Source organism: Leptonychotes weddellii, chromosome 5 (assembly GCF_054177405.1).
Source record: "Leptonychotes weddellii isolate Sample4059 chromosome 5, ASM5417740v2, whole genome shotgun sequence".
Lineage (NCBI taxonomy): Eukaryota > Metazoa > Chordata > Mammalia > Carnivora > Phocidae > Leptonychotes > Leptonychotes weddellii.
In genome coordinates, this window is record NC_138373.1 from 103,502,947 (window position 1) to 103,530,307 (window position 27,361).

General features: G+C 40.9%; 1 protein-coding gene across 1 annotated transcript in view; it reads left to right on the forward strand.

Moving 5' to 3' along the window:
- Positions 1–27,361, forward strand: part of SCN8A (sodium voltage-gated channel alpha subunit 8) — a 174,119-nt gene that overhangs the window by 64,639 nt on the left and 82,119 nt on the right. Inside the window, exons 3-6 of the mRNA XM_081821697.1 lie at positions 13,027–13,145; positions 15,164–15,253; positions 15,884–16,012; positions 17,773–17,864. Coding sequence (XP_081677823.1) covers positions 13,027–13,145; positions 15,164–15,253; positions 15,884–16,012; positions 17,773–17,864 — 430 coding nt within the window. The remainder of the gene's footprint in view (positions 1–13,026; positions 13,146–15,163; positions 15,254–15,883; positions 16,013–17,772; positions 17,865–27,361) is intronic.

Consider the following 27,361-nt stretch of genomic DNA (forward strand, 5'->3'; position numbering starts at 1 on the left):
ATCCTGGGACTCCAGGATCATGACCTGAGCCGAAGGCAGTCGCTTAACCAACTGAGCCACCCAGGCGCCCCTGCAACAAATAATTCTTATGGGCAGATGAGCCAAAGAGTGGAAAAGGTCAATTAGACACCTAGCAGAAAGTTACATATAGTTATAGGCTAGCTGTATAGTTGTATGGTCATTTCGTCATGTCTAAGAGATTAATTCGTATATTCAGTAAACACGTATGAATTCTCTACCTTGTGCCAGATGGGCGTCATATTATGCACTCTGCTTGCTAAGTTGAGAAACAACAGTTGGAAGCCATGGCCCTGCCTTTAAGGATCTCAGGGTCCAGTGAGAGATACAGATGTGTACACAAAAATGACAACACTACGTTAACTGCTGTAATTGAAGTAAGTGCCACGTGGAGACACACAGGAAGGAAGGATAATTCTGTTTGAGAGAGTTGAATGGGGCCATCTGCAGAGAGGAGGTGATAGTTGAGCTGGACTTTAAAGTATTAAAATATGGTTAAAAAAATTCACCTGTTGGAAAAGAGAAGAAAGAGTAGTTCGGGTGTAACGACCGGTACATGCAAAGGCAGAGAGGCATGGGAAAGACTGAATTGTTTCAAACGGTGAGTTTAGTTGTGACGAGAGCATGGAGTGTGGTTTGCCAAGACAGGAGCCAAAGGTGGAGAGGCAGGTGGATCCCAATGTGTGCATACTAAGCCGTGTTTATCTTCTCCCTCTTCCGGAGTTCTCAGGTCTGACATAAGCTCTGGGGCCCATCTTGAGCCAGTGCAGCCATACAGGCGTCTCCTAGTGACTCTGGATACTTGGTCTGGCTTATCCCGTTGACTTGTGCCAAGTGTGTGAGTACTAACTAACGTGAATGGTAGCCCTCGGGGTCTCCTCATGGCCACCCCATGTTGGGAGCCAGAGAGCAGGAGTGGCAGTAGTGTGTGATGGCCGCAGCAGCATCCTCATCACGGCCATTGAGGGTTTGTTCTGTGCCAGGCACTGTAGTGAGGATTTTTGGTGAATCTTCATGTAATTCTCATAACCTGATAAAGTAGGTACCATTAGTCATTATCCCTATTTTAACACTGAGAAAACTGAGTCTTAACAACCTAAATAAGTTGGCAACCTTTCTAAGAGAGAGGAGAGCAAGAATATAGAATATTCTGGAATATGAATACAGTGACTAGAGGGGTTTAATATGCTTTACATAACAAACGTGCATTTTGTTTTACCCTGGAGCAGCTGCAGTCTGTGTACCCTAAGAGCGGAAAGGGGAAAGAGATCAAAGGCAAATTCATATTGAAGGGCAGCGAGGAAGAGTGGCCATGTAGGAGGTTCAGAGCTGCCTGGCCTCTAGGGAGCAGCATCATGCTGGCTCAGCGCTGAAGCAGGTGCACGGCCCTGCCCTTCTGCCAGGTATGGCTTCCTGTGACCGGGATGTGGGCAGGAAGCGTGTCAGCTGCTCCAAATGTGGGTTGGAGGGCATGAGGTTACAAGGCCAAACCAAATGAGAAAGTGTATGCAGAAGCACCTGGAAAACAGTAAAGCCACAGATAGATGTGGCGCCAGCGTTACCTTCATCCAGCCTAACTTGGGAAGAAGACCATAACTATAACCAGCCACTGTGATCTCTGAGGCATATGCACAGGTTTTCCTTTTGCCAGAGTTAAAGGTATTAAGAAAGAGAGATTCCTTCATTGACTCAAGGATGGGACTGGATGACCTGGTGTGGTCAAAAGCACTCAGGACCAGACACCAGGAGACCTCTCAGCTCTGTGGTGTTAGTGGGAGCAGAGGTGTCTGTGCTTGGTTTCTTGTCTGTAAAGTGAGCATTTAGATTTTTTTGAAGCTTTTTTAAAATTGCCTTATGATGATTAAGAGCATAGGCTTTGGAGTTAGACCGCCTCAGCTCAATTCTGTTTTGCCACTTAATAAATAATTTTGTGGTCTTGGGAAAGTTACCTGACTTTCCACCTCAATTTCATCACCTGTAAAATAGTACCTACCTACGTCATGAAGTGGTTGCTGTGAGACAGATACTGAATGGGCATCTTAGTGGGCTGCCTGCCACGGAGTAAATGCTTAATGTTCAATGTTATTCCTCCAATAGGCTTATAGATACAACTGTCAATGACCAAAAGCAATAAAAACATAAATATGGGATTTAGAGGTCTCTCTTGCCCAATCCTCAGTGTAGTGGAACAGAGACTTGGAAGACGAGGGCTCTAAATATTCGTAGTTCAGGGCACCTGGTAGCTCAGTCAGTTAAGCATCCAACTCTTGATCTTGGCTCAGGTCTTGATCTCAGGTTCTGAGTTCGAGGCCCGTGTTTGTGGAGCCTACCTAAAAAATTAAAAAATAAAAATAAAAATAAAATAAAAAATATTCATAGTTCAAACGGAAGTACAACCTAAAGGGAAAAAAATTTGTCCATGTTTCATGTCCTGCCTTAGTTCAGTATTTTTAAAAGGCAGCTTAGTACCAGGACACAGGTACTGAAGAAATTCAGGCCAGGTGAGCCTTTGCTGCTGGAACCTTTCCGGAGCCACATGGGACTATAATTGTGATTTCACTTGAGGGACCCACTAAGCAGAGTAGCATTAAGAAAGGCATCTGGACTCTCTTCAACACGGTGTAGTCATTTTACAGTGCGGATCATTTATTTCCCAACTGCTTCCTAGTCTGAAGTAGAATCTGTTTGGACTCAGCATTAGATTTTCCCTTATTAAAACAGGGGAACTTTGAAGGGACATTGATTTGTTGCCTGCTATATGGGCTCTATAGATAGTTACTCGGGAGTGAAGGCTGAACGGCTGTTAGTGAGTGGACCGCAGGCTGCAGCTGTTGTCACTACCGTAGCTGTATTTATATTGTTACTGGATAGAAAACTGTGCGTGCACACTCTGAAACCGATCAGCAGAGAGGATTTGCCCCTAGCAGAAGTCACCAGAATTAACAATTTATAGTTAGGCAGGAAAGAGCTAACAGCTATTATAAGTCAAACTGGCCAGTTGCCTGGTTCAGAAGAAGTACATAGGTCCGGAAGAATAAGGTATATATATGAGGTTGAGGCAGGCAAGAACTTAAGAGTAGAGAAGTCAGCTAAAAGCAAGAGGGTCAGGCAGCTCTAGAGATCAAAACAGTTAAGATCCAGGAGCCAAACTTGGGGAGACAGTCATAAGTCAGTGTCAGTACCAGCTCTAGCTAGATAGACTCAAAGGGCATTGGTTCCCAGCTGCCCTCTTGTAGATTGGTTCAATCCCAGGCCCCTTGCTGTTCATTGTAGCCAGAGATCATCAGGCACCGCGGGTTACCTTTGCCCTAACGGAGATGATGACCTCACAGGGGAGGGAGAGCTAGTCTCCTGGGCTGTGTGTCCCACAGCAAACCAGGAGCTGCAGAATAAACCTTTCTCTAAGAAGCTTTCTGGTCTGTGATACAGTCCACCCCTGTATTGGGTACTCTTCTCCGTAACGTCCTTTCATCTTTGTGTACCCTTTATTATTTTAATCTATACTTTTTGTATGATTAAAAAAGTTAATCTGATCCTGGGGTGGGGTGAGGGTGACAAAATGCCATTATATTGGCCGCACTGCAGTCCTTTGGTCCCTGCGTGCATTTATTGTACTGCATTTGCAGTATGCTAGGATTTGTTTGGTGTGTGTACGAATGCGCTTGTCCCTGGCCGTGCACAGTGCCCCTTCCCCTCATGGTAGACCCTGAAGAGAATACATCTTACCCTGAATTAGCAGTGGCAAAGCTCCTCCATCCTGTGCTCCAAGCCCCACATGGCTAATTAAAAATGAAAAGCCCATGCTTTTCAGAAGGTTCATTTTATGCTGGCATGACGTATTTATTAATACTCCGTGCCATAACTCGTTAAGAGCTATTCCAGTGCTCTTAATGGGCCTTGTGCTCAAACGCATCCAGTGGCTGTTATTATAAACTGATATTTCCCCTTGGGCAGTAAACCACAATTCAATTTCAATTTTCCTTTTAACTCATTTACTTCCCAAAGATCTAATTTAAGACAGATTAGGTAAAATATTATTGGACTTCATGGACACCAAGTGATTCTTTTTTTTTTAAGTTTTTATTTATTTGACAGAGAGAGACACAGCAAGAGAGGGAACACAAGCAGGGGGAGTGGGATAGGGAGGAGGCTTCCCGCGGAGCAGGGAGCCTGATGTGGGGCTCGATCCCAGGACCCTGGGATCATGACCTGAGCTGAAGGCAGACACTTAACGACCGAGCCACCCAGACGCCCCGACACCAAGTGATTCTTGCTTAAGAAGTATTCTTTTTTTTTTTTTAAAGGTTTTATTTATTTATCTGGGAGAGAGAATGGGAGACAGAGAGCATGAGAGGGGGAGGGTCAGAGGGAGAAGCAGACTCCCTGCTGAGCAGGGAGTCCGATGTGGGACTCGATCCCGGGACTCCAGGATCATGACCTGAGCCGAAGGCAGTCGCTTAACCAACTGAGCCACCCAGGTGCCCCGCTTAAGAAGTATTCTTGTCAGAATCCAAAGCTTGCTGTCCTTCACACTCTTCCTGGGCTTTGAAGAATCCAGCGTTGAACAAGGGACGAATCTCCTTTTCTGGATTCTATCAGCAGTTTAATGATGATTACCGAGATTTTATTAGCCATGCATAAGGCTTTAAAATGCTTTAAATATATATATATATATATTTTTTTTTTTTTTTTTAAAGTCAGCCCATCACCAGTCATCCTGATTCGTTTTCTCTCTCCTCTTCACTGTTCTGCCAAGAACAGGGCATAGAAGCAGGGGAGACAGGGTGGGGGAAGCAGCCCTCCTTGCACTTCTGCCCTGGGACTGCTCCGTGCTGCCCCCCTGCACACGTAAGTATAGTTTTCAGGGTAGTATCACAGCTGTTGACCCTGGACTTTGACAGAATATCACATGAAGGAGCAAAATAACCAATTCAGGAGAGTTCTACCAAAATGTAATGTGAAAGAATAAATAATAATAGGCTTTCTCCTCAAAAGTATGGCTTGCTGCTTTGTTGCACTTCATCTTGGATGCTTCTGCATATTTTCTAAACTACAGAATCACAGATATCAGAGCAGGAAAGGGCCTGGGCATGCCCATCAGACAGCCCTCTCTCTCATTTTGTAGATGAGGAAAATGAGATCCAGAGAGAGGCAGTGGCTCACCCAAGCCATACAGCTAGGTAGAGGCAGGTGAAGCAGGAGAACCTAAGTGTTTGAAGACAGGTGTTTTGAAACCCGCCTGTTTTAGTGACCTGGAAGATGACCTGGTGGCTCCCAAATCCTGGTGAGCACAGATTCCTCTGCAGCTTATTGAATCCTGAACCTCTGGGGTGGGCCTTGTGAATCTGCATTTCTTTAAAAAGCTAGTCACATAACTCCTATGTAGCTGGTTGGGCCTAGGTCTGGAACTGGTGTTCGTGTGTGACAGGGTTCAGCCAGCTGTGCCCCATGGGTCAGATCATCTCTGCAATTTGTTGTTGTATAGCCCCTGAGTTCAGAAGGATTTGTACACTTTTAAATGGTTATGGAAACGTCAAAGGAAGAATAATATTTTGTGATGTGTGAAAAGTATGTGAAACTTAAATTTCCTTGTCCATAAATAAAGTTTTATTGGAACACAGACACTCTTACTTGTTTACATGTTGTCTGTGGTTACTTTTGCCCCACAGCGGCAGGGTTAACTGTACAGCCCACAGAGCCTGCAATATTTATTGTGTGGATCTTTACAAAAGAGGTTTGCTGGCCCCTGATACATACTATGCTATTTGTCATGTAAGCCCTGCAAGTGCCAGTGTCAAAAGGGAGATTCCTAAGCTTTGAGTACTTGTCTTAGTCCACACACCATCTTGTTCTATGCTAAAGATGCAGTTATGAAAACTGTGTATAAATTAAGCATACGTACTAATTATTTCAACAATAAAGTATGTTTTTTTTTTGTAATACAGCCCGCTACTGGAAGTATGGAGGATTCATCTTCACTGCAGGTGGTTTTGTGTGGACCATGTGCTTATTTCTCTTTGAGGAGAAAAAAGATACTTTCTTTTTATACTTGATGAAGATCTAGGATGTAAATATTTAGAAAGGAGTGCTGATAAACTATTTTTACTCTATGTGCAGTATTCAATACCTAAATTAATTATGAAATTTCTACTTCACACATAAAACACAAAACTTTTTTCTTTTAAGATTTTTATTTACTTTTTTGTCAGAGAGAGCGAGCACAAGCAGGGGAGTGGCAGGCAGAGGGAGAAGCCGACTCCCCACCGAGCAGGGAGCCCAATGTGGGGCTCAATCACAGGACCCCGGGATCATGACCCGAGCCAAAGTCAGACGCTTAACCGACTGAGCCACCCAGGCGCCCCACATAAAACATTCTTAATAAAGCCCTTATACCTATAAAACCATAGTTTTTAAATTCACCAAAGATCCCTACTTTCCTTGCCAACTCCTCACTTACTAATTCAGAATCCTAGCTGCCTCCTGGCTTTTCTTCAACCAAGGCTAACAGTTTCCGTTTCTTCATGTCTTCTTTTTCTTTTGCCTCTTCTCCTTGTCCCTCACCTCAGACATACAAGCATTTGTTCATTAACCAGGCAACAGATAGTTGTTCATGTGCAGACGCTGACTCTGCGGTAGAAGTACTCAGTGGTACCCCTAGACCTGTCTTTCCACCATGATCAAACTCAAAGATCAGAGAAATGGAGGGTGTGGAGTACGCTACTTTTAAAAGTCCTGTTCCCTGTCTTCCTCTAAGGCACGTGGGTGATTTTGTAAAGGCCTGGCCTGGTGGTTTTGAGATCCTGGACATGGGCCAGGGCTTCTTTCATTGCTGCTTAGGCTTTTATGTCGTGTGCCCCAGGGGCTCAAATTTCTCATTCACCAGAGAATCCATCCCCCATACCAGTTTCATTCTGTGCCACATTGCCACTAAACAGCCTCTCAATATGGCACAGGAGAAGCTGTAAAGAGGCTCTAAACTTGCCATAATATACTGCTCTTTGCTACGTGACCTTTAATAGGTGGTGTAGCTTTTGTAAAATGCATAGAGGATAATAATCCCTCCTTCACCCATACCTCACGGGAATATTAGGAGGTTGAATGAGGAGGTTATTTAAAAGGCTTGGGAGGGAGTTTTCATAGAGGGATTGCTATAGAAACGCAGAGGCATACAGGTATTTCAGAGAGGGGGTTTCTGGAAAGTCCCAAGGTCTTTGTTTCTTTGGGTAACCAAAAAGACCTGGCCTTTGACCTGTTTCAGCTTAACCCTAGGTCTACTGCTTCCTCTTGCTTTTAGGATTCGGCTTTCCTACAGCACGCCCCGCCAGAGCCAGTACTCTCTAGTACCAGGAAGAATATTATCACAGTGCAGTCTCAAACACAAGGGATGGTGAATTGAGCATTTCCAGAATGTATATGGCTCAACACCAGGACTGCTTTTCTACTGGGAGAGAAAGGCGTGACTGCCAGATTAGGAGGGGAAAGACTAGACGATGGGAGGAAAGGATCTTTTTAAAAAAAATATTGTTGGCAGCTGTTTACTGGGAGTGTGTGGCATGGGCTTGGGTTATTGGAACTGTGGGAAGGTATAGGAGATTGACTCCTCCTCTCTGAGAGTGTAAAACCTAGTTTTGGGGGTAACTGGATGGGGTAGAGGAAGGGTTAAAAAAAGAAAAGACTTAGAGTGGAATGAAAGGCACAAAGTCCAATTATAAATAGGAGTTCAGAAAAGGGAGAGCTCAGAGTAATTGGGAATATTTCATTAAAAAATGGGACCTTAGGACCAGTTTCAAAATCATGCTTCCTCTGTGGGAAGAGGGGATGTGTTTGGAGTGTGTGCAGGAAGGAGCAGCATCAGTAAGGCCTTATCTCTTCAGCAGCTGATGGGTACATGGATGTTGGTGGTATCATTCTTTAGACCTTTTTATATGTCTTATACTTCTTAAATGGTTCATTTTTTTGTTTTGTTGCTGTGGTGTTTGTTTTTTACTGAGATATCATTCACAAGCTAGACAGTTCACCATTTTAAAGTGTGCAGTTCATTGGTCTTTTGTTCACAGGTTGTGTAGTCATCACCGCTATCTAATTCTAGAACATTCTCATCACCCCAGAGAGACCCCTTAGCAGTGACTCCCCATTCCCCTCTCCATTCAGTCCTAGGCAATGACTAACCAACTTTCTGTCATAGATCTGCCTATTGCGGACATTTCATGTAAACAGAGTCCTACAGTATGTGGCCTTTTGTGTCTGAATTCTTTTCAAGATTTTCAAGGTTCACCCATGTTGTGGCATGTATAATCCTTCATTTCTTTCTTTCTTTCCTTTTTTCTGGGCCCAGATGTTTTTAGTTTTCAAGAAGTTCTTCAAATCATTCTGAAGTTCAGAATGGGTTAGGAACCACTTTTGGCTATTACTATTCTTAATTCTATTATTTGGCTTGGAATAAAGCTGATTTTTAAAAATTTTATCAGTAACACCTTACTGGGCACTCTTCAGATAATGATGTATATATTTTTATTGTGGTAAAATATATGTAACATAAAATTTACCATTTTAACCATTTTTAAGTGCACAATTCAGTGATACTAAATATATCCATCATGTACAACCATCACCACTATCCGTTTCCAGAGCTTTTTCATCTTCCCAAAAGGAAACTTATACTCAAACAGTCTCTCCATTTCCCCTCCTCCAGCCACCTGGCAAACTCCATTCTACTTCTATCTCTATGCATCTGCCTATTCCAGGTTCCTCATAGAAGTGGAACTATACTTGTATGTGTCTTATAATTCACTTAGCATGATGTCTTGAAGGTTTATCCATATTGTAACATATAAATGAATCTCATTCCTTTTAAAGACTGAATGATATCCCATTATATGGATAGACCACATTTTGTTTATTCATCCATCATTGATGGACATTTCAAGTTCTTTCTACTTTTGCTGCATTTTGAATAATGCTTTAATGAACCTTCATGTATGAGTTTTTGTGTGAATACCTGTTCTTAGTTCTCCTGGGCACATACCTGGGAGTGGAATCGCTGGGTCATATGGTGACTCTGTGTTTAACTTTTGAAGAAATGCCAAACTGTTCTCCAAAGTGGCTGCACCATTTTACAGTCTGCCAGTAATATGTGAGTGTTCCAATTTCTCCACATCATTGCCAGCACTTGTTCTTTCCATGTTCTTTTTTTTTTTCTATTATGATCATCCTGGTAAGTGTGAAGTACTGTCTCATTGTGGTTTTAGTTGCATTTCCTTAATGACTAATGATGTTGAACATCTCTTCATGTGCCAAGTGGCACATGAAGTTTGTCTGTCTGCTTTGTAGAAATGTCTACTTTAAAATTGAATTATTTGTCTTTTTACTGTTGAGTTCTAAGAGTCCTTTTCTAGTCTGGCTGCTAGGTCCTCCTTAGATTCACAATATGCAAATATTTCTTCCCATTCTGTGGGATTCTTTTAACCTTCTCAATAGTGTCATTTGTTGCACAAAATTTTGAATTTTGATGAAGTCCAATTTATCTCTTTTTAATTTGGTTGCTTGTGCGTTAGGAGTCACAAGTATGACACCATTGCCTAATCCAAAGATGCGAAGATTTATACTTACGTTTTCTTCAAAGAGTTTTATCATTTTAGCTCTTACATTTAGATCTTTGATCCATTTTGAGTTAATTTTTGTATAAGGTGTGAGGTAGAGGTCCAGATTCATTCTTTTGCATTTGATTGTCCAATTGTCCCAGCACTGATTATTGAAAGCTACTCTTTCTCCTTTGAATTGTCTTGGCATCCTTGTCAAAAATCAATTTGCGTAGCTGTATGGGTTTATTTCTGAATTCTCAATTCTGTTCTATTGATAGATATGGCTATCTTTATAGTAATCAAGACTGCTAGTACCGCAGTCTTGATTACTATAGCTTTGTAGTAAGCTTTGAAACAGGGAAGTGTGAGTCCTCAAATTTGTTCTTATTTTTCAAAATTGTTTTGGCTCTCTTGGTTCCCTTGCATTTCTATATGAATTGAGCATGAATTTTTCAACTTGTTAATTTCTGGCCAAAAAAGCAGTTGAAATTTTGATTGACATTGCATTGAATTTGTAGATTAGTTTGGGGAGTATTCCCATCTTAACAACATTACATCTTCTAATCCCTGAGCATGAGATACTTTCCACGGTTTAGGTCTTCTTTGATTTCTTTTGATGATGTTTTGTAATTTTCAGTGTACAAGTCTTATACTTCTTTTATTACATTTATTCCTAGGTATTTTGTTCTTTTGGATGCTCTTGTAAATGGAGTTGTTTTCTTAATTTCCTAATTTTGGGGTTGTTTATTGCTAGTGTATAGAAATACAACTGATTTTGTATATTGATCTTGTATCTTGAAACCGTGCTGAACTTGTTTATGAGCTCTAATAGTTTTGTGTGTATGTATTCCTTGGAGTTTTCCATATATAGAGTCATTTCATTTGCAAATAGAAATAGTTTTACTTGCTTAACTGCCTTGCCTAGAACATCCAGTACGGTGTTGAATAGAAGTGGTGAGAGGGACATCCTTGTCTTGTTCCTAATTTTAGGGAGAAAGCTTTCAGTCTTATCATTAAATGTGATATTAGCTGTGGATTTTTTCAAAGATGCTCTTTATCAGGTTAAGGAAGTTCCCTTCTATTTCTAGTTTGTTGGGAGTTTTTATTATAAAAGAGTATTGGACTTTGTCGAATGCTTTTTCTGCGTCTGTTGAGATGGTCTAGTGGTTATTGCCTTTATTTTATTACTATGTTGCATTGCATTGATTGAATTTCACATATTAAACCACCTTTGCATTTCTGGGATAAATCCCACTTGATCCTGGTGTATAATCCTTTTTATATGCTGCTGGATTCAGTTTGCTTGTATTTTGTTGAGGCTTTTGTGTCTATATTCAAAAGTGATATTATAGTTTTTATTTATTTTTTTTAAGATTTTATTTATTTATTTGACAGAGAGAGACACAACGAGAGAGGGAACACAAGCAGGGGGAGTGGGAGAAGCAGGCTTCCCGCGGAGCAGGGAGCCCGACGTAGGGCTCAATCCCAGGACCCTGGGATCATGACCTGAGCCGAAGGCAGATGCTTAATGACTGAGCCACCCAGGCGCCTCTGATTATTTTTTCTTGTGATGTCTTTGTCTGATTTTTTATCAAGGCAATACTGGCCTTATAGAATAAGTTGGGCAGTGTGTCCTCTTCTATTTTCTCAAAGAGTTTGCAAAGGATTGGTATTACTTCTTTAAACATTTGGTAGAATTCATCAGTGAAGCCATATGGTCCTGGGCTTTTCTTTGTGGGGGTTCATTTTTTTAATGCAAGGTGCAGAAGAGTATTTATAGTAAAATCCCATCTGAGAGAGAAAGAGAGTCTTTTTAAGGCTGTATCTGTGTGCTTGTATTTACACAGAAAAGTTCTGAAAAGATGTATAAAAAAAGATATATAAGCAGCAAAGGTTATCTTTGGGTAGTGAGATAGAACTTAAGTCTTCTGTGCCTTATATATAATTACAAGCATGTATTGCTTGACATTTTTCGAAAGCCTACTTAGAATGGCTAACATTTGACCATTTGCTCTTTCATCCGCACAGTGAGGTGCTAGTGCTGTGTACTTGCCACTGGCCTCGTCTCCTTAGAAGCTCCATCTCCTAGGCCACCCGCATCTCCAGCTTCATAGTCTGCTGCACCCCTTCGCTGTTCCTCCTCCATCAACACCGGATTACCTGTCAGCTCCCTGAGAACGACCCACAATTATGTGCTAATGTGCCTCCTACCTTCTTTTCTATTCCCTTTCCCTTTCTATTAACCCTTTATCTGCCAGCCCTTCCCCTAGTATCCTTGAAACCCCTTCCAAATATTAGGTACTTTCCTTTGTGAACACTTCCAGTTCACACTCCTCCCTTTCATTCTCTACCCAAGGGGAGAAAAAACTCTGCCTCCTGCTGCCTCTCATACATTGCACATATTTTTGTTATTGAACTTTGTATTTACCCTGCATCATAATTACTAGTTCACATATATGGCTTCCCTAAAAGTACAGTTTTATCCAATTCTGTAACCCAGAGTTTAGCACAAAACAGATGCTCAGAAGTACTTTGAATTGAATTCATGAGACAAGAAAAGGCATTGTGGGTAGGATGAGCAATGTGAGCAAAGGCCAAAATTATGAGTTACTATAACATGTACTAGTTTGGCAAGACAGGAAGATTCATGTTGGGAAACATGTTTGAATGATTTTGGCAAGGCTGATTGATCATGGAGGCTCTTAAAAGCCAGATAGAGTAGACTTGGTAGGTAAATACTGGCAGAATGAAGAGCTCTTCTCACTTACTTTGAGTCTTTGCTCATTTCTTTCTTCTCAGTAAGCTTACTTGACCACCTCCTTTAAAACGGGTCACCTCTCCATTCACACGTCCCCTGACCCCAGCACTCTGTGTCTCCCCTTCCCTCATCTTCCTCCCTTTTCCATAGCACTTACCACATTGTATATCATTTACTTATTTGTTATGCTTTTTATCTGTTATCTGTCTTCCCCATTAGAATATAAGCATCCTGCACCATGGTAGCCTTGTTCACTGCTGTTTCCCAAGCATCTAGAACATGGCCTGGAATGTAGTAGGGATGTAGGAAACATTTGTTGGGTGAACAAATCCTGACTTAATGATCTTCAGTATCTTGTCCAGAGCTGGCAGAGTACAGCCTAGGTATAATTCAAATGGTTTGTTTCTGAAAGAAAGAAAGAAATTTATAGAAATGTATAAAACTGCTAAGATAGTGCCCACTGTGTATTATGTATATAATCTGGGGCAGGGCAGGGGAGGGTGGGGAGGGAAAGAGAGATACGGCTCCTTAAGTTTTCTTGCCTTAGAAACCAAATTGGGAAGGCAAAATTACAAGTACGTTTGAGTTTATTTCTTGCCTAGAAAAATGTTGTTGCGTGTGGTGATTAATTCCCATGCTTTAATAATTTCTCTTTTTCTTTCTCCACAGACCTTTGTAGTATTAAACAGAGGGAAAACTCTCTTCAGATTTAGTGCCACGCCTGCCTTGTACATTTTAAGTCCTTTTAACCTGATAAGAAGAATAGCTATTAAAATTTTGATACATTCATATCCTTTTCTACGAATGTGGAGTGAGTGCAGCATTTGCATGGTCACTGGTATATAGTATATGTTTCTGAACTTTGACAATTGAATTATATATTAAGTGTTTTATCAGTAGTGTCGTTGAAGGTTTGAGTGACCTTCTGCCAGATCCTGAGCTGAGCTTCAGCAAATTCTTTTTTCCTAGGATGATATCCTGGTAATCTGGAATTTTGTTGGTATCGTGAAGAGAAACAAATTAAGACAGTAACCTGTAACTTTTTAAAGTGCTCAGAGTTCAGTAATTTCATCCTGAGGCAAACGATTCAGTTCTTTAATGCAAGTTCAATATTAGAATTTTTGGAAGGCCACTTCTTGAGTACAAAGTGTTGAATGAATGCTTTAGAGATTTGCCTTGAATATTTCTGATTTCTTGAGCAGTGAGTATGGAAAGTGCCTGAGATAGTTTCTCAGATTAAATGGCTCCTCGGTATAGAGTTTAGATCTAGATGGCAAGCCTGCTATGAGTCTTTTCCGGTATTTTTACTCCCCTTCAACAGAAAATGCCAGTTTATTCATGTGGCCTGACTTTTATATCTTATGAATATAGGGGAGTGTATGACAGATGAAAAATTATGTGAGGAGTTTAGCAACTTTGCATAATAACTTTAAATTTTATGATTGGTGTTTAGTTTGTTGGTACTTAGTCCCGTGCTTCAAAGGATATTTTATTCTCCGAATAGGATGAGGAAGGTGGCAGTTGCAATTTAGTAAACTGGTTTGCTAAGCTGTTGCCACATTTTATTAATTCTAAGAATTTAGCAGCATGATTCTGAAATCTGTGGTTTACAAGGACCATAGTTCTGAAACCTAAAGGTTTGCAAAGAATCAATAATTCACAGTGGACTTCTTCCCTTTTGTTGGATCAGAAGACAGTGTCTTTTTCTCTTCTAACCAGAATGTGTTCTTACTCCCGGAAGAAAAATTGAGCTGTAGTGAAGAAAAATCCAGCTGTAATAAGTATTTTTTCTTTTAAAAACTCCATTTGTAGAGTGAAGATAGTGAATGCCATTAGCAAGAGAGAGTGAGTTAGCAACAAATGAGATATGGCTTCTGTGCTTGTTAAAGTGACAGTCTGAGTTTGAGTAACTCACATGCTGACCTAAAGGAGTTTATTTTTTCTCAGTAGACAAGAACAGAAAGGGCTGAGAAAAATCTCGATTGGAACTGAAAAGGCAACAAACTGGTTTGCTATCCATAAACATTCCTGGACACTTTCAGAATGATCAGATGAATCTACCCCATTATCTAAATCTTAGGAGTACGGTGGTGCATATATCCTTGAAATCCTTGCCCAACAGGCCATGACTGGTTTCCCAGATTGTTCAAATGCCACACTTAGAGGCTGTTGCCTTGCCCTCTAAGGACAGTTCAGCCCTTTGGAGAACTAGGGGGAAAAACGAACCCTTTTGGTCTATACCTGAAACTAACGTAACATTGTGTGCCAACTGTACTTCAGTTAAAAAAAAAAAAAGTGAACCATTAATTGCATGTAGATTTTCAGATAACCAGTTATGCAAGATAAGATAACTAACTTAACAATAAATGAGTACTGAATAATATAGATTAGATTTAATGTATTTTCTCACCTGATGACTTTGGCATCTGGTAGACTGGTAGATTTCTGGTTACTGTGAATACAGGTATTTAGAGGCTTATTACATAGCCAAGGCTAAAGTGGCAAGAGGTGGGGGGGGGGGAATGTTTTATCCAAAAGGAGTAGAGCAGTGACAGCCCTTTTGAAAGAAACAGAGTGGCTCTCCTGCTGTGTCCCCCCACAGTTCTCTGGTCAGGTGTGGATACATATGGCAGCATTCTGTGTTCATGGGGGCTTTCATTATCACCTCGCCATTTCCTTGTCCTCTGTGCTTTGTCTCCTTTCAGGTTACTGACTTAATTCTCATGATATCCAATGTGAAATGTGTTTGCTTTCTGAGGAAGAAAACAGGCCAGATTTTGTATATTCTCCCTTGACTCTTTTCTACAGTATTTAGCATGATCATTATGTGCACTATTTTGACCAACTGTGTATTCATGACTTTTAGTAACCCTCCTGAATGGTCGAAGAATGTGGAGTAAGTAGCTCATTTATTTATTTGTCTGCTTGCTTGTTTTAAAGATTTTTACACACCAAATCTTGCTTTGCACAGTTTATCCATCAAGGAAAAAAATTGGTTTTTTCCCACTCTTTACTTCACAGACAGGGGTGAGGATCCATGTGGAATTTAGGAAATATCCTTAGAAGTCAACTGTAGAAAGAGAAAGTGCGCTCTGGAAGTTACTGCCCTTCACCTCTACCCTCTCCTGTGCTGGCCAGTGCCTTTGACTTGCTGCCCCAGCGCCATCTTGTGCCCTCAGTTAGTCCCTCATGGCACTGCCTTCTTCTCCAACATGAGATTTCCTTTTTTTTTTTTTTTTTACTTGTCTAAAGTTAAAAATAGCTCTGGGGCCTCCTCACCTGGTTCAAAAAGATCACCTCCTAGATGGCACCCAGTACAACATTCTAAAGTTCTTAGTTTTGTGTTTCGGTAAGTTTCCTTCAAAGCATCACTTTCTCTTCCTGCCTTTCTTTCTGCTGCATTGACTGTGCCCGTTCTGTTTTGTGTCTACTAATTGAAGCCACGTTTCAGGCTGTTATCTTAAAAGATTCATTTAAAGTTTCTGTCTGTTCAGAAATTACCTCAAGCTCTCCATTTCTTCGACAGGTACACATTCACAGGGATTTATACATTTGAATCACTAGTGAAAATCATTGCAAGAGGTTTCTGCATAGATGGCTTTACCTTTTTACGGGATCCGTGGAACTGGTTAGATTTCAGTGTCATCATGATGGCGTAAGTTGTCTGCTTACTTTATTGATGTTCTGGGTGTAATTATGTATGTGTGGTTGTATGCCTGGTTGTGTTTGTAAGTGTGTTTGTGGCCAGTTATCAGAGGAATTAATGGATAACCATATAAGGCCAAACAGGCTTATGCCTGTGATTCTTGCTGATGAGGGCAATGACCGCATGTTTATATGGGAGAAGGTAAGCCAAGGCTTTACAGCTAGGAAAGAAAGTAGCAAGTGATTTTCCATTGACATGCTCTCATATTTTCTTCCCCCTTATAACACTGACCAAGGTTTGCACACTTATCACCATGGGGCCTTGGTGAAGATTTGAAATTTTTTAGGCGTTAACCTTAAGCTGAAAATCAGTTTCCTGGGTATGTTAATATCACATGCAATTTCATGAGGCTGGTCCAGATGTTGCAGACTTGAGAGCACAATTTAGAGTTAAAACACGAGCCAAGGTATCCAAACTGGTCACTTCTTAAGGAAGTACTGACCAGAACTTCAAACTATTGTGAGAGAGCACTATAACTCCACATTAGTATGCTAGCTGCATGTTTATATACCTGTATCTCTTTGGGAAATGTAACTGATTGTAGAAGAGTTATAGCGGACTTTACTATTTGCATTTTCAGGCGGGGAAGCACTTTGTGGTATGGTAGGGAGTAAGGGTGTTGTATAGATTGTGTGTGTGCATGCAGATGTGTAAGAGATTGAGTAAGTTTGTATATATATGGGTCTGAGCACCAGAAAGATGTATTTCAACTGTAAAATGTGAATGAGTGAACGATATGCATTGAATATTTGAAACTGAAACTTTGACTTTCTGTTATATTAAGGCAATTTCTAGCTTTCCAACATTATGAATACACACTGGTGTTCATTTAAAATTTAAGTGTCCTTGCTGGGCACAGAGCTGGTGATAAAATGGGCACTTAACACACTATTTGCTTTGATCCCATGATCCTGAGCCCTGCTTTTGTATGTCACGGGTACTTCATCAGTAGATGTGACTGCAAAGATACGCATACAACTCTTGGATAAGTCATATATATAGACATTTAGGCACTTTTGCCATTGTCAACTAGGGAGTTATTTAATGTAAATTTGTTTTTATGGGGCTTCTGCTGCAGAAATTTGTCTCCTTTTTCCTAAGAAATTGTTCACAAAGCTTGGGGACATAAGCCTTTGATACCTCCTGGCCTTCCTTTTTACTAAAAATAATGAATGGACCGAGAGTAGTCATTCTGATTGGGATCTACACAGCACGATGCTGATTAAGAGAGTAAGCCCTCGGAACCTCCTGGTTGTATCAGTTCTTTCAAATATTCTTTTGAATTCTCCTTGCCCAGTTGAAAAAAGAAGTGTGTTCTTTAAGTGTTTATATTTTGAAATTTTCTTTTTCAACAACAAAAAGAATGAAATCATAGCTTGTATATAAGACCCTTTCTTCCCCCCATTGTCAAACCCTCGCCCAGTGGTACCATTACAAGTTAACTTTGGTTTGATTCTGCAGGTATATAACAGAGTTTGTAAACCTAGGCAATGTTTCAGCTCTACGCACTTTCAGGGTACTGAGGGCTTTGAAAACTATTTCGGTAATCCCAGGTAAGATGGCCCGGGGTTGGTGTTAGGTGTTGGGTTAGGGCCCTGACGTGACGTATTGTACTTTTTGTTTTGTTGTGGTTTTGTTTTTTTCCTTCGGTGTTTGTGTTTGTGTCTGTGTTTGTCATTTGTGTCTGTGTGTGACCTCCCTTACTACAGATATGTGACAGAGTTTGTGGACCTGGGCAATGTCTCAGCGCTGAGAACATTCAGGGTTCTCCGAGCTTTGAAAACTATCTCTGTAATTCCAGGTGAGAAAATTTACACACAAAACTGACTGCCTCATTTCCTCTTTGCCCTCCATTCATTTTGTCCACCACATTCTAAACTGGCGTCAGCACACTTGACATGGCCTTGCATTGCGCATGCTTTTCCTGGGAGACGTTCTCTGGAATGGCCCTTTGGTCCTAAGGCAGATTCAATGGCAGTGCTTTGCCAGGCATGCAGCCCCCATTCCATCCATGCTTTGAAAAAGCACGTGCTTATAAATCACTTGGATCTTCCACAATTTGAAAAAGTTGTCACAGAGCTAGCTGTCTCTTTGTACATAAATCATTTGCTTCCTGGCCTCGTGGAATTACAGTAAATTTAACATTCACCGTCATCCCATTGCTTGTGATTTCTAGGCTTCCTGTCGCATGGTTTGCTGATGGGATGTTATTCAATGAAGTATACTTTTATTGTTACTGTGTTAATGGAATTATTTAACCACAGAAGACCCCTACCCTGTTAACTAGTCCAGTCTTAGAGCCAAATTGAAGAGCCTTGGATTTAGTGAACTGAACTTTAGTAATCACTAGCACATCCTATTGCTGTCTGTTTCACTGGAGTAAGAACCAGTAGACATCTACTATGTATGTATTCAGAGGCCATTCTCAAACACAAATCCCAATGAAAGCTTGTGCAGATGCTGTTAAAAACAGTGAAAGGTAAGATAACATAGATATGTCTGAATGTACGGGCAAACAACAAGGACAGAAACTTGAGGAAAAAAAAGGAATCAATCAGTGGGTGGTTGTGGAGTAGTTAATTGACAATCGTTTCATAATTTTTGTCTTTTTCTTTTGGTCCTAGTTGAGTTAGCCCAGTAGTTCTTAACTTTTTGAAGGTTTTGGATCCTTTTGAGAATCAGGGGGAAGTTCCCAGACCCCACTGAAACCCATCTATGGACCCCATGTTGAGATCCTTAATTTAATTTAAATCCTTACTACCAGGTAGTGCTTAACTGTTTTTCCTAAAGGCTGGTCTTGAAATCTGGAAGGAAAGATACTTGAGCTAGTCTTGCAAGCCTGAGATACACGGGCAGTAACGTGGCAGAAATCAAGAGTGTGCGGCTGCCAACTGGACTCTGGTTCCGTTCAGGGGCTTTCAGGGAAGATTCCCAAGGGACCAAGCTTCCCACTGCACTTTTGTAGAAACAGGGACATGAAGAACAGAAGCATCCTGTTCCTGGCTTCACGTGGCTCTTCTGGTGGCTGACTCACAAATATTCCTCTTTTCCCCTTTTCAACTTTATCTGAATGTCAGACACAGAGAGAGGGAAGCACAAAGGTAGAGTCCTGCAGAGGGCTGACTTGGAATGTGGCTTTCTGAGAGCCTCAAGGAAGGTAAACCTCAGTTTCTCCATTTACAAATCTGGGCATGACGTGGGCCAGTAAATTCGGGCCCTACTGAAAATGAATTCTTTTATAGTTAGCAATGGGAGCTTTCTCCCTATCAACTAGAGGCTGGGCATCAGTTGGAGTATATTCTTGGGAAAAAACTACAACCCTGACTTATCAAGGTTCAGTTCCTAGCCATTTTAAATCCATTTGACAAAAAAGTGAAGCTCATTCTCCAGGCAACCTCACACAGCTCATTGATGGTAGTTTAACCCTTAGGCAGGCCTTGTCTTATTTCTTCAGGCATCTGGAGCACCAAATCTTTACTTTCATTTACCCACTTCTCTCTTTCTTGTCTGGCCTCTTTTAAATATGATCCCATGTTTTCTGCTCACTTCCCCCAACGTACTCTGCAAGGCATCTGTCTCTTTATGTTCTTGTGATCTGAAAACTTCTCTTCCAGAATTAAATTGGAAAGCTGCGTTCTGTTCACTAACTAGGGCAGCAGATGCTATCTCTGGTCTAGCTCTTAGCTTCTGTCTCTGCTGTATGGATAGCTTCTGACCACAGCATTTCTGCAAGGTAACTCTTGACTGGCGTCATATTACTTATCCTTACTATTAAATTATTGATCTATCTATCTATCCATCTATAAAATATATTTCTAAACACATAGTAGTGCTCCATAAATAATTTTAGTGTAGCAATTATTATTATAAAGAAGAAACCTAAACCCAAAGAAAGGGTTTATATCAAGGCTTAGACCTCAACTTCACAATTTGAAATAGATTCCTGATTCCTGTTTCTAGAAACACCCCCACTCGAGCTGGCTTTGTGAAGTTGACTGGGATGCAAAATAACTCTAAGGGATAATAAAGCCAATAATAGATCTCTGTCAGTGAGTGGTATAATTGATACATGAATTAAAGTGTGACTTTTTATGCCAAGTCCTTTCACTCCCCGTACTATTTATAGAGGACTATTGCCCTGTTCCTACCTGCCTGTGAACCAGCTCTCCTTTCAAGGTGGGAGCACCATTGTATGAGTCACTAGACCTGGTGCCATCTCTTGATTGGAAATCTCCGTCATTCTGACTCTATTGTAGAACCAGGCCTTCGTCCCCTCTTAGTGAAAGCCATTGTTGTGCATACCAAGTTTTCTCATGGACCAGTTCAGCAAGATTGGTGCTCTCTTTACCTTTTCCTGTTCCCAGTTTGATTGTAGGCTTTTGCTGAAGCTGCCAAAAACGGAAGTGAGAGCAACCGCAGAACTGACATGGGGTCTGCAAAATCCCACAAAGCCTTCAGCTCCCTTCATGAGAGTTTTCCTTTCCTGGACAACTCACCCACTTACCTGGGCTGACGCTGCCCTCCCTCTTAGCACCTTTGGTAGATAGTCTGAATGTGTCAGTGTGGTCAGGACTCCCAGAAGATGGGACAGTGCAGTGCATCAGTTAGCTCCAGCCTTTTGGATAAGAGGTGCTTTGATTTAGAGCCTTCTAGTGACTTAGAAAAGACCAAACCTGCATTCTGACCCTTTTATTTGCTGACTGAAGACCTAGATATGTATCACACATGGTTTCCCTTCTGCTTCGGAGGCCTTGGCTTGAAGAACAGTGCATGCAAACTGCAGTTACAGGAAAAGACCCTTCCTACATTTTATTTGGTCCAGAATTTGCTGGATTCAACTTAACATTGAAGTATTCTGTGTAGAAATTCATGTCTTAAAACTTTGTTTTCAGGACGCCTGCGTGGCTCAGTTGGTTGATCATCCGACTCTTGGTTTCAGCTCAGGTCATGGTCTCTGGGTGGTGGGAATCGAGCCCCGCGTCAGGCTCTGTGCTCAGCACGGAGTCTGCTTGTCCCTCTCCCTTTGCTCCTCCCTCCCACCCCGTCTCTCTCTCTCTCTCTCTCTAAAATAAATAAATAAAATCTTTAAGCAAGCAAACAAACAAAAACTTTGTTTTTGCTTTATATTCATTTGGGGCCTGGGCATAAAAATGAGCTTCCGAGTGACTTTGTCAGAAGTTTCATCTTCTGCATGTTTTAACCATGTGCCACAGGACTGACATGCCCAAAGATAGGGCAGAAATCTCAAAGCAGGAATCTGAGGTTTTTCCTATTGAGTAGCATTTAGTGGTGTAAATAAAACCAGTTGGGACAGTCTTACTTGCCAGGTGCTTCTCATTTCTATCATCGTTTCAGCGACTCCCGAAAAGTACTGCTTCTCTATTTGCCAACACTAGTTTAATACCATTTTGCTTTCTTTATTTTTTTTTTAAAGATTTTATTTATTTATTTAACAGAGAGAGACACAGCGAGAGAGGGAACACAAGCAGGGAGAGTGGGAGAAGGAGAAGCAGGCTTCCCGCAGAGCTGGGAGCCCGATGTGGGGCTCAATCCCAGGACCCTGGGATCATGACCTTAGCTGAAGGCAGACGCTTAACGACTGAGCCACCCAGGCACCCCTCATTTTGCTTTCTTTAGAGTTATAATTTGTTGATTCTTTTTCCCTTTGATTTTTTATTTCTGTGCTTTCATTTCTGTTACTTTCTCTCCTTACCTGTGGTATCAGATAAGAAGCAGGAAAAATGATGGGCCCTTCTTTTTCCCACCCTGGTATTCACAAAGAAAGCATTTTCTTCAGACATATGCATTATGAATATGGCAATTTCTGCTGCACAGTGAAGGGGGATAGAAAGTGTTTTCAGACTATATTTAGATTCCTTGTTTCCTTTATAATATTCTAGTTTTTAATCCAGTTGCTTTTGTATTTCTCCTTTTCCCATTGCTTCTCAGAAAAGATAACTGAAGTTGAACACAGTGGTCTTACTTGGGAAAACACTTCAGTCTCAAAGGATCCCACTGACTCACGTTTGGGAGCTAGTTTAAGTTTTGCTCAGACTTTGTGATACAAATCTGGTCTTGAGTAAATAAATCTGCCTCCAAATCTCTCCCAAATTATTCTTGATCTAAAGAACCCTCAAGAATATCATTGTAAGGGGCACCTGGGTGGCTCAGTCGGTTAAGAGTCTGCCGTTGGCTCAGGTCATGATTCCAGGGTCCTGGGATGGAGTCCCATGTCAGGCTCCCTGCTCAGCTCTGCCTCTCCCCCTGCTCATGCTCTCTCTCTCTCTCAAATAAATAAAATAAAGAATATCATTGTGAAGCTTGAACCTGCAGCAGGAAAATTGACCTGGCACAACTTTACCCTAGGGCTTGTCTGGACCAAGCCAGACTTTGGGAATTGGGGAACTTTTTTCCCTGGGGGTGAGAACTGCTTGTTACTGCTCTTGAGACCCGTTCCAATGTTAATTTTGTAGAATTAGCTCATGTTCCTTCAAACCAGACAGATTTCTCAACCTGAGCCACAAGCTAGGAAATATAAATTTACTTTATTTATAATCTGGCATCACCACTATGTAGGATTTTGATCCCAGTATGCATGGCTGGTTTTTCGGGACTTGGCACATAAGCAGGCTTTTTTCATTTGTCCAAGGGATTTCTGGGCATCATGAAAGGTGACAGGAGGTTCAGAGGTGCGTTTGGATATAGAGGCTTCACCTGCTTCTCAAAATTCCTCAAATGTCCCCACTTCCTCTCTGGTAGCTGACATTTCTGTACATTGGGTCCAGCTGTCTTTTCTTGATCTGTAGTAAATGTATTAGCTGCTCCTGCCCAGACTCATCCCAATGCTAGTTAATGTTAGCCTTTTCCAAGAGTTCTCGCTGTCCAATTTGCCCCCACGGGGCTTCTGTTGCACACTCTGTTGTGTAGGAGTTGTTTGAAGGAGCATTCTGCTCTGTTTGGGATAATCAGTTTCCAATCAGTATCTTGCTTGTTCTGGTATGTGGTGTTGTGAGCCAGTAGAAGAAGCAAGGCAACTTCTCCTCACAGCCAGAACAGTGGCATTTTCCATTCTTGCACGCATCAGGTCAGGAATTCTACCAGCAACTTCTTACTTTATTGATCTGTGTTGGTGGTAACAGGGAGCACTTTTGCCTGGCTGCATTTACTAGTGCGTGTCAGTCACTGCTAGCAAGACTATAGAGCTTGAGCTCAAGAAAGGCATTATATGAAAGACCATCAGGTCCATGAAAAGATCCTCAATATCACTAGTCATTAGGGAAAAGCAAATTAAAACCATAATGAGATATCACCTCACACAAGTTAGAATGGCCATCATCGAAGAGACAAGATCGCAAACACTGGCATGGCTGTGGAGAAAAGGGAACCCTTGCACACCGTTGGGATTAGTAAATTGGTTCAGCCACTATGGGAAACAGTATGAAGGATCCTCAAAAATTAAAAATAGAACTACCATATGATCCAGCAACTCCACTTCTGGGAATATATCCAAAGGAAACGAAAACACTAACTCAAAAAAGATATCTGCACCCCATGTTCATAATAGCATTATTTACAATAGCCAAGACATGGAAACAATCTAAATGTCCATTGATGGATGAATAGATAAAGTTGTGAGATATATACACAATGGAATATTATTCAGGTATAAAAAAAATGAGGAAATCCTACCATTTTTGACAACATGGATGGGCCTTGAAAAGTTGGACAGAGAAAGACAAATAAATACTGTATGATCTCACTGATGTATGGAATCTACAAACAAACAAACTCATAGAAAAAGAGATCGGACTTGTGGATACCCGAGGAGGCAGAGTGTGGGGGGAGGAGGAATTGGAGGAAGGTCGCCAAAAGGTACGGACTTCCAGGTATAAGAAAGAAAGTGCTAGGGATGTAATGTACAACATGAGAGCTATAGCTAACACCACTGCCTGATACATAGGAGAGCTGTTAACAGTAACTCCTGAGAATTCTCATCACAAGGAAACATTTTTTTCCTCTTTTTCTTTTTGTCCCCTTCTCTTTTTATTGTATCTCTATGAGAGGTGGATGTTAGCTAAACCTACGGTGGTAATCATTTCACAATATATGTAAATCAAACCATTATGATGTATACCTTAAACATCTTCAATGATGTATGTCAGTTATTTCTCAGTAAAACTGGGGGAGGGAAGAAATGCACTCATAGCCTCATCTCCATGACTTGGCATTGATGTCTGCAAGTACGAGCAGGAAGCCTGCTTCTCGCTCTCCCACTCCCCCTGCTTGTGTTCCTGCTCTCGCTATCTCTCTCTCTGTCAAATAAATAAATAAAATCTTTAAAAAAAAAAAAAAAAAGAAAAGAAAATCTTGGAGAGTAAACTTTTTAGATGGCCATAGTTAGTGTTATTTAGCAGTTATTCTTACTCAATTAAGATTTGTTTCTCTGAGCCCCTGTGAAGTAAAAGCAGCTGAATACCATTTCCACCTTAAGCTTTTACTTTAAGCTTCTTGAAAGCTGAAAGAACTCTCACCAAGGAGTTGATCTAAACCTCAGACTTCAGAAGAAAACACTTGAAGCTTTTTTTTTTTTTTTTTAGCCTTCTTGACTTATGTTTACAGATTTCTTCAGCAATGACTTCTGGTTTATGGAGAAAAGATTTTAAACCAACTGACTGAGAGCATTTAGGTCTATCCCCAGGAAAATGATGAGTTCCATGTATGGTTGGTGTATTAGTTGAACATCTTTGGTTGCAAGTGAAAGGATACATGAAGGGCTGGAATGATTCTGGGCTTCTGGAAGCCAGTGAAACCAGAATGCAGCGCCAGAAAGCTCCAGAGACCAGGAAGTATTTTTTCTTCATGTTTTTTCTCTCCATGTGTCTATTTCCTTTTTCTATCTCTTAGCTTACTAACTGCCTTTACTTCTCAGACATCCTAATATAATGACAGAATATGGCTACCACTTAGTTCCCAAATTTACATGTTACCATTCCTTCCACTTGAGAAGACTACTAGACTGTCTTTTGTCCCATGTTAAGTTCCCAGAGGAAAAGATCAGGATTTAGGTCAGATGTCCACCCTGACATTTATAACCTATTAACAGACGGTCACTTCCTACAAATAAGGCTGCTAGGGGCCCCGCTTTATAAAACAGGATAATTTGAGCCTCATGGCCTAATAATTTCCTGTTAAATGGGCTTGGAACTGTCCAGAGAGTTCCCAGCCCAGGAAAATTAGATTAGACTCACGCTAAAATTGTATTTTTTTAAATTTGATTGATTGATTGATATCACAAATGCATTGGTTTGACTATTTTGTAGTATTATACTCTTGTTACCAATACAAATGACAGCTTATAGTTCCTTTCTCCATTCATTTAAAATGGAAATAGTAATGGCCTTGAACAATCATCCAGTGTTCAGATCAGTGATTGTCTGAACCATTCAGGGAAGATATAAGCTCTTCTTAAGGAAATCCAGGAAAAGAAACTACAACCATCCTTCAGTGACCTATTCAACTATTTCTTTTTTTTTTAATCATGCTTTGACTTTGAAAACAGAACTGTATAATTTTAGGAACCTAGACTTGAATTATTGACCTAGTATAGGCCCACCTCAACCGAGCCAAATACAATGAAGAACTTTTCTATTCCTCAGCAACTTATGAAAATAAGTCCCATAATACTGAAACAGCTTTTATTTCTTGATGGTTGCTTTCTATTTTATACCACCAGTATCTTCTTACTTACCTGTGTGACTATGATACAGTTTCTCAGGGCCTTCGGAATAAGATTGAAATTTCAGCTACTTAATCTCAAAGAAATAAATATCTCTGCCCTATTTTAAAAGACTTTTAAAGAAGATTCTTCAGCTTTTCCTCTACTGCCCACTGCCACATACTCCTGTGTGTATCCACAATCTGTGTATAAGAAAATGAGGTGGGACCTTGAATTTGTTCTGATATACAGTGGGTCATAGCTAATGACTGAGCCAGGACCGGAGTTCCTACTTTCTGATTTCCTGTCTGATGCTCTTTTTGAACAGTCTTTTTTTTTTTTTTAAGATTTTATTTTAAGAGAGAGAGAAAAAAAGAGCACGATCAGGGGGAGGGGCACAGGGAAAGGCAGAAGCAGACTCCCCACGGAGCAGGGAGCCTGATGTGGGACTCGATCCCAGGACCCTGAGATTATGACCTGAGCCAAAGGCAGACACTTAGCCGACTGAGCCACCCAAGTGCCCCTGCACAGTCTTATGAGGAGAAAAGAATCAGGTTAGAAATGTCTTGTGTCCTATGCCTTGAATGTAGACAAGTTCTTCCTAATCCCTTTGGTGGCCGCAGTCTCCATGGAAGGTCCATTCTGTAAGAAAACACAGGCCTTTGCATACTTTTGTGTCTTTACAATCTTAATTCATAGCTCTTTTTTCTTTATTTCCTCTTAGATTCCTTTCAGGGTATCTGTGTGAGAGGAAAGAAAATTTCTCATTCATTTGCTCTTTAAATAAAAATATGTTAAGTACATGCTTTGTGTCAGGTCCTATGCTAGGCATAGCATGCATTACTATTATTGGACTCAGATAGAAAATTCTGTTGAATTCTACTTTAAAAATTCTAGGTGATTACTTGCAAAACACAGCAAAGAGCTGTCATGTCCATACTCCCCATTAGATCACCATGATACGAGGTTAGCCATGCAGTGTCATTATCCCAATCATATCTCTTTGATGAGGGCAATGTGTGTAATAGTGATAGCTTGCAAGTGTTAAGTGCCAGGTACTATACTTGGTATTTTACGTTCATCATCTTATTTAAGCCTCACAACAACCCGGTGATGGGTATTGTAAATACCTTCTTATAGATGAATAAACTGAGGTTCAGGCAAAAATGGTTAACATTTAAGTCATTTACTGTGTACCAGGTACTGTGTTAGGTGCTTATATGAATTATGCTTAATCCTTACAGGAGCCCTATGATGGTCAACATAATTATTCCCATTTTAAAGATGAAAAAACTAGGATTCCAAGAGGTTAGGTATATTGCTCAGGTCATACTAGTAAGTGGTCTAACTTAGTTAAGAGTAGTAATTATACACCTAGCTTCACACTTCAAAGCCAAGATTAGGATTTCTCTTGAATTTTAGTCTAATATTCCTGCCTTCAGAAGTGGATCATGGGTGAGATCACTCTTGAGTCCTATGTGTCAAGGCACTGGGACTGCCTTCCGTCTGTCCTGGTACACTGGCCTCCCTGGAGGGCTCAGTGCTTTGTTGGCCATTTCCTATGGATGGCCTGATGTCTGAGC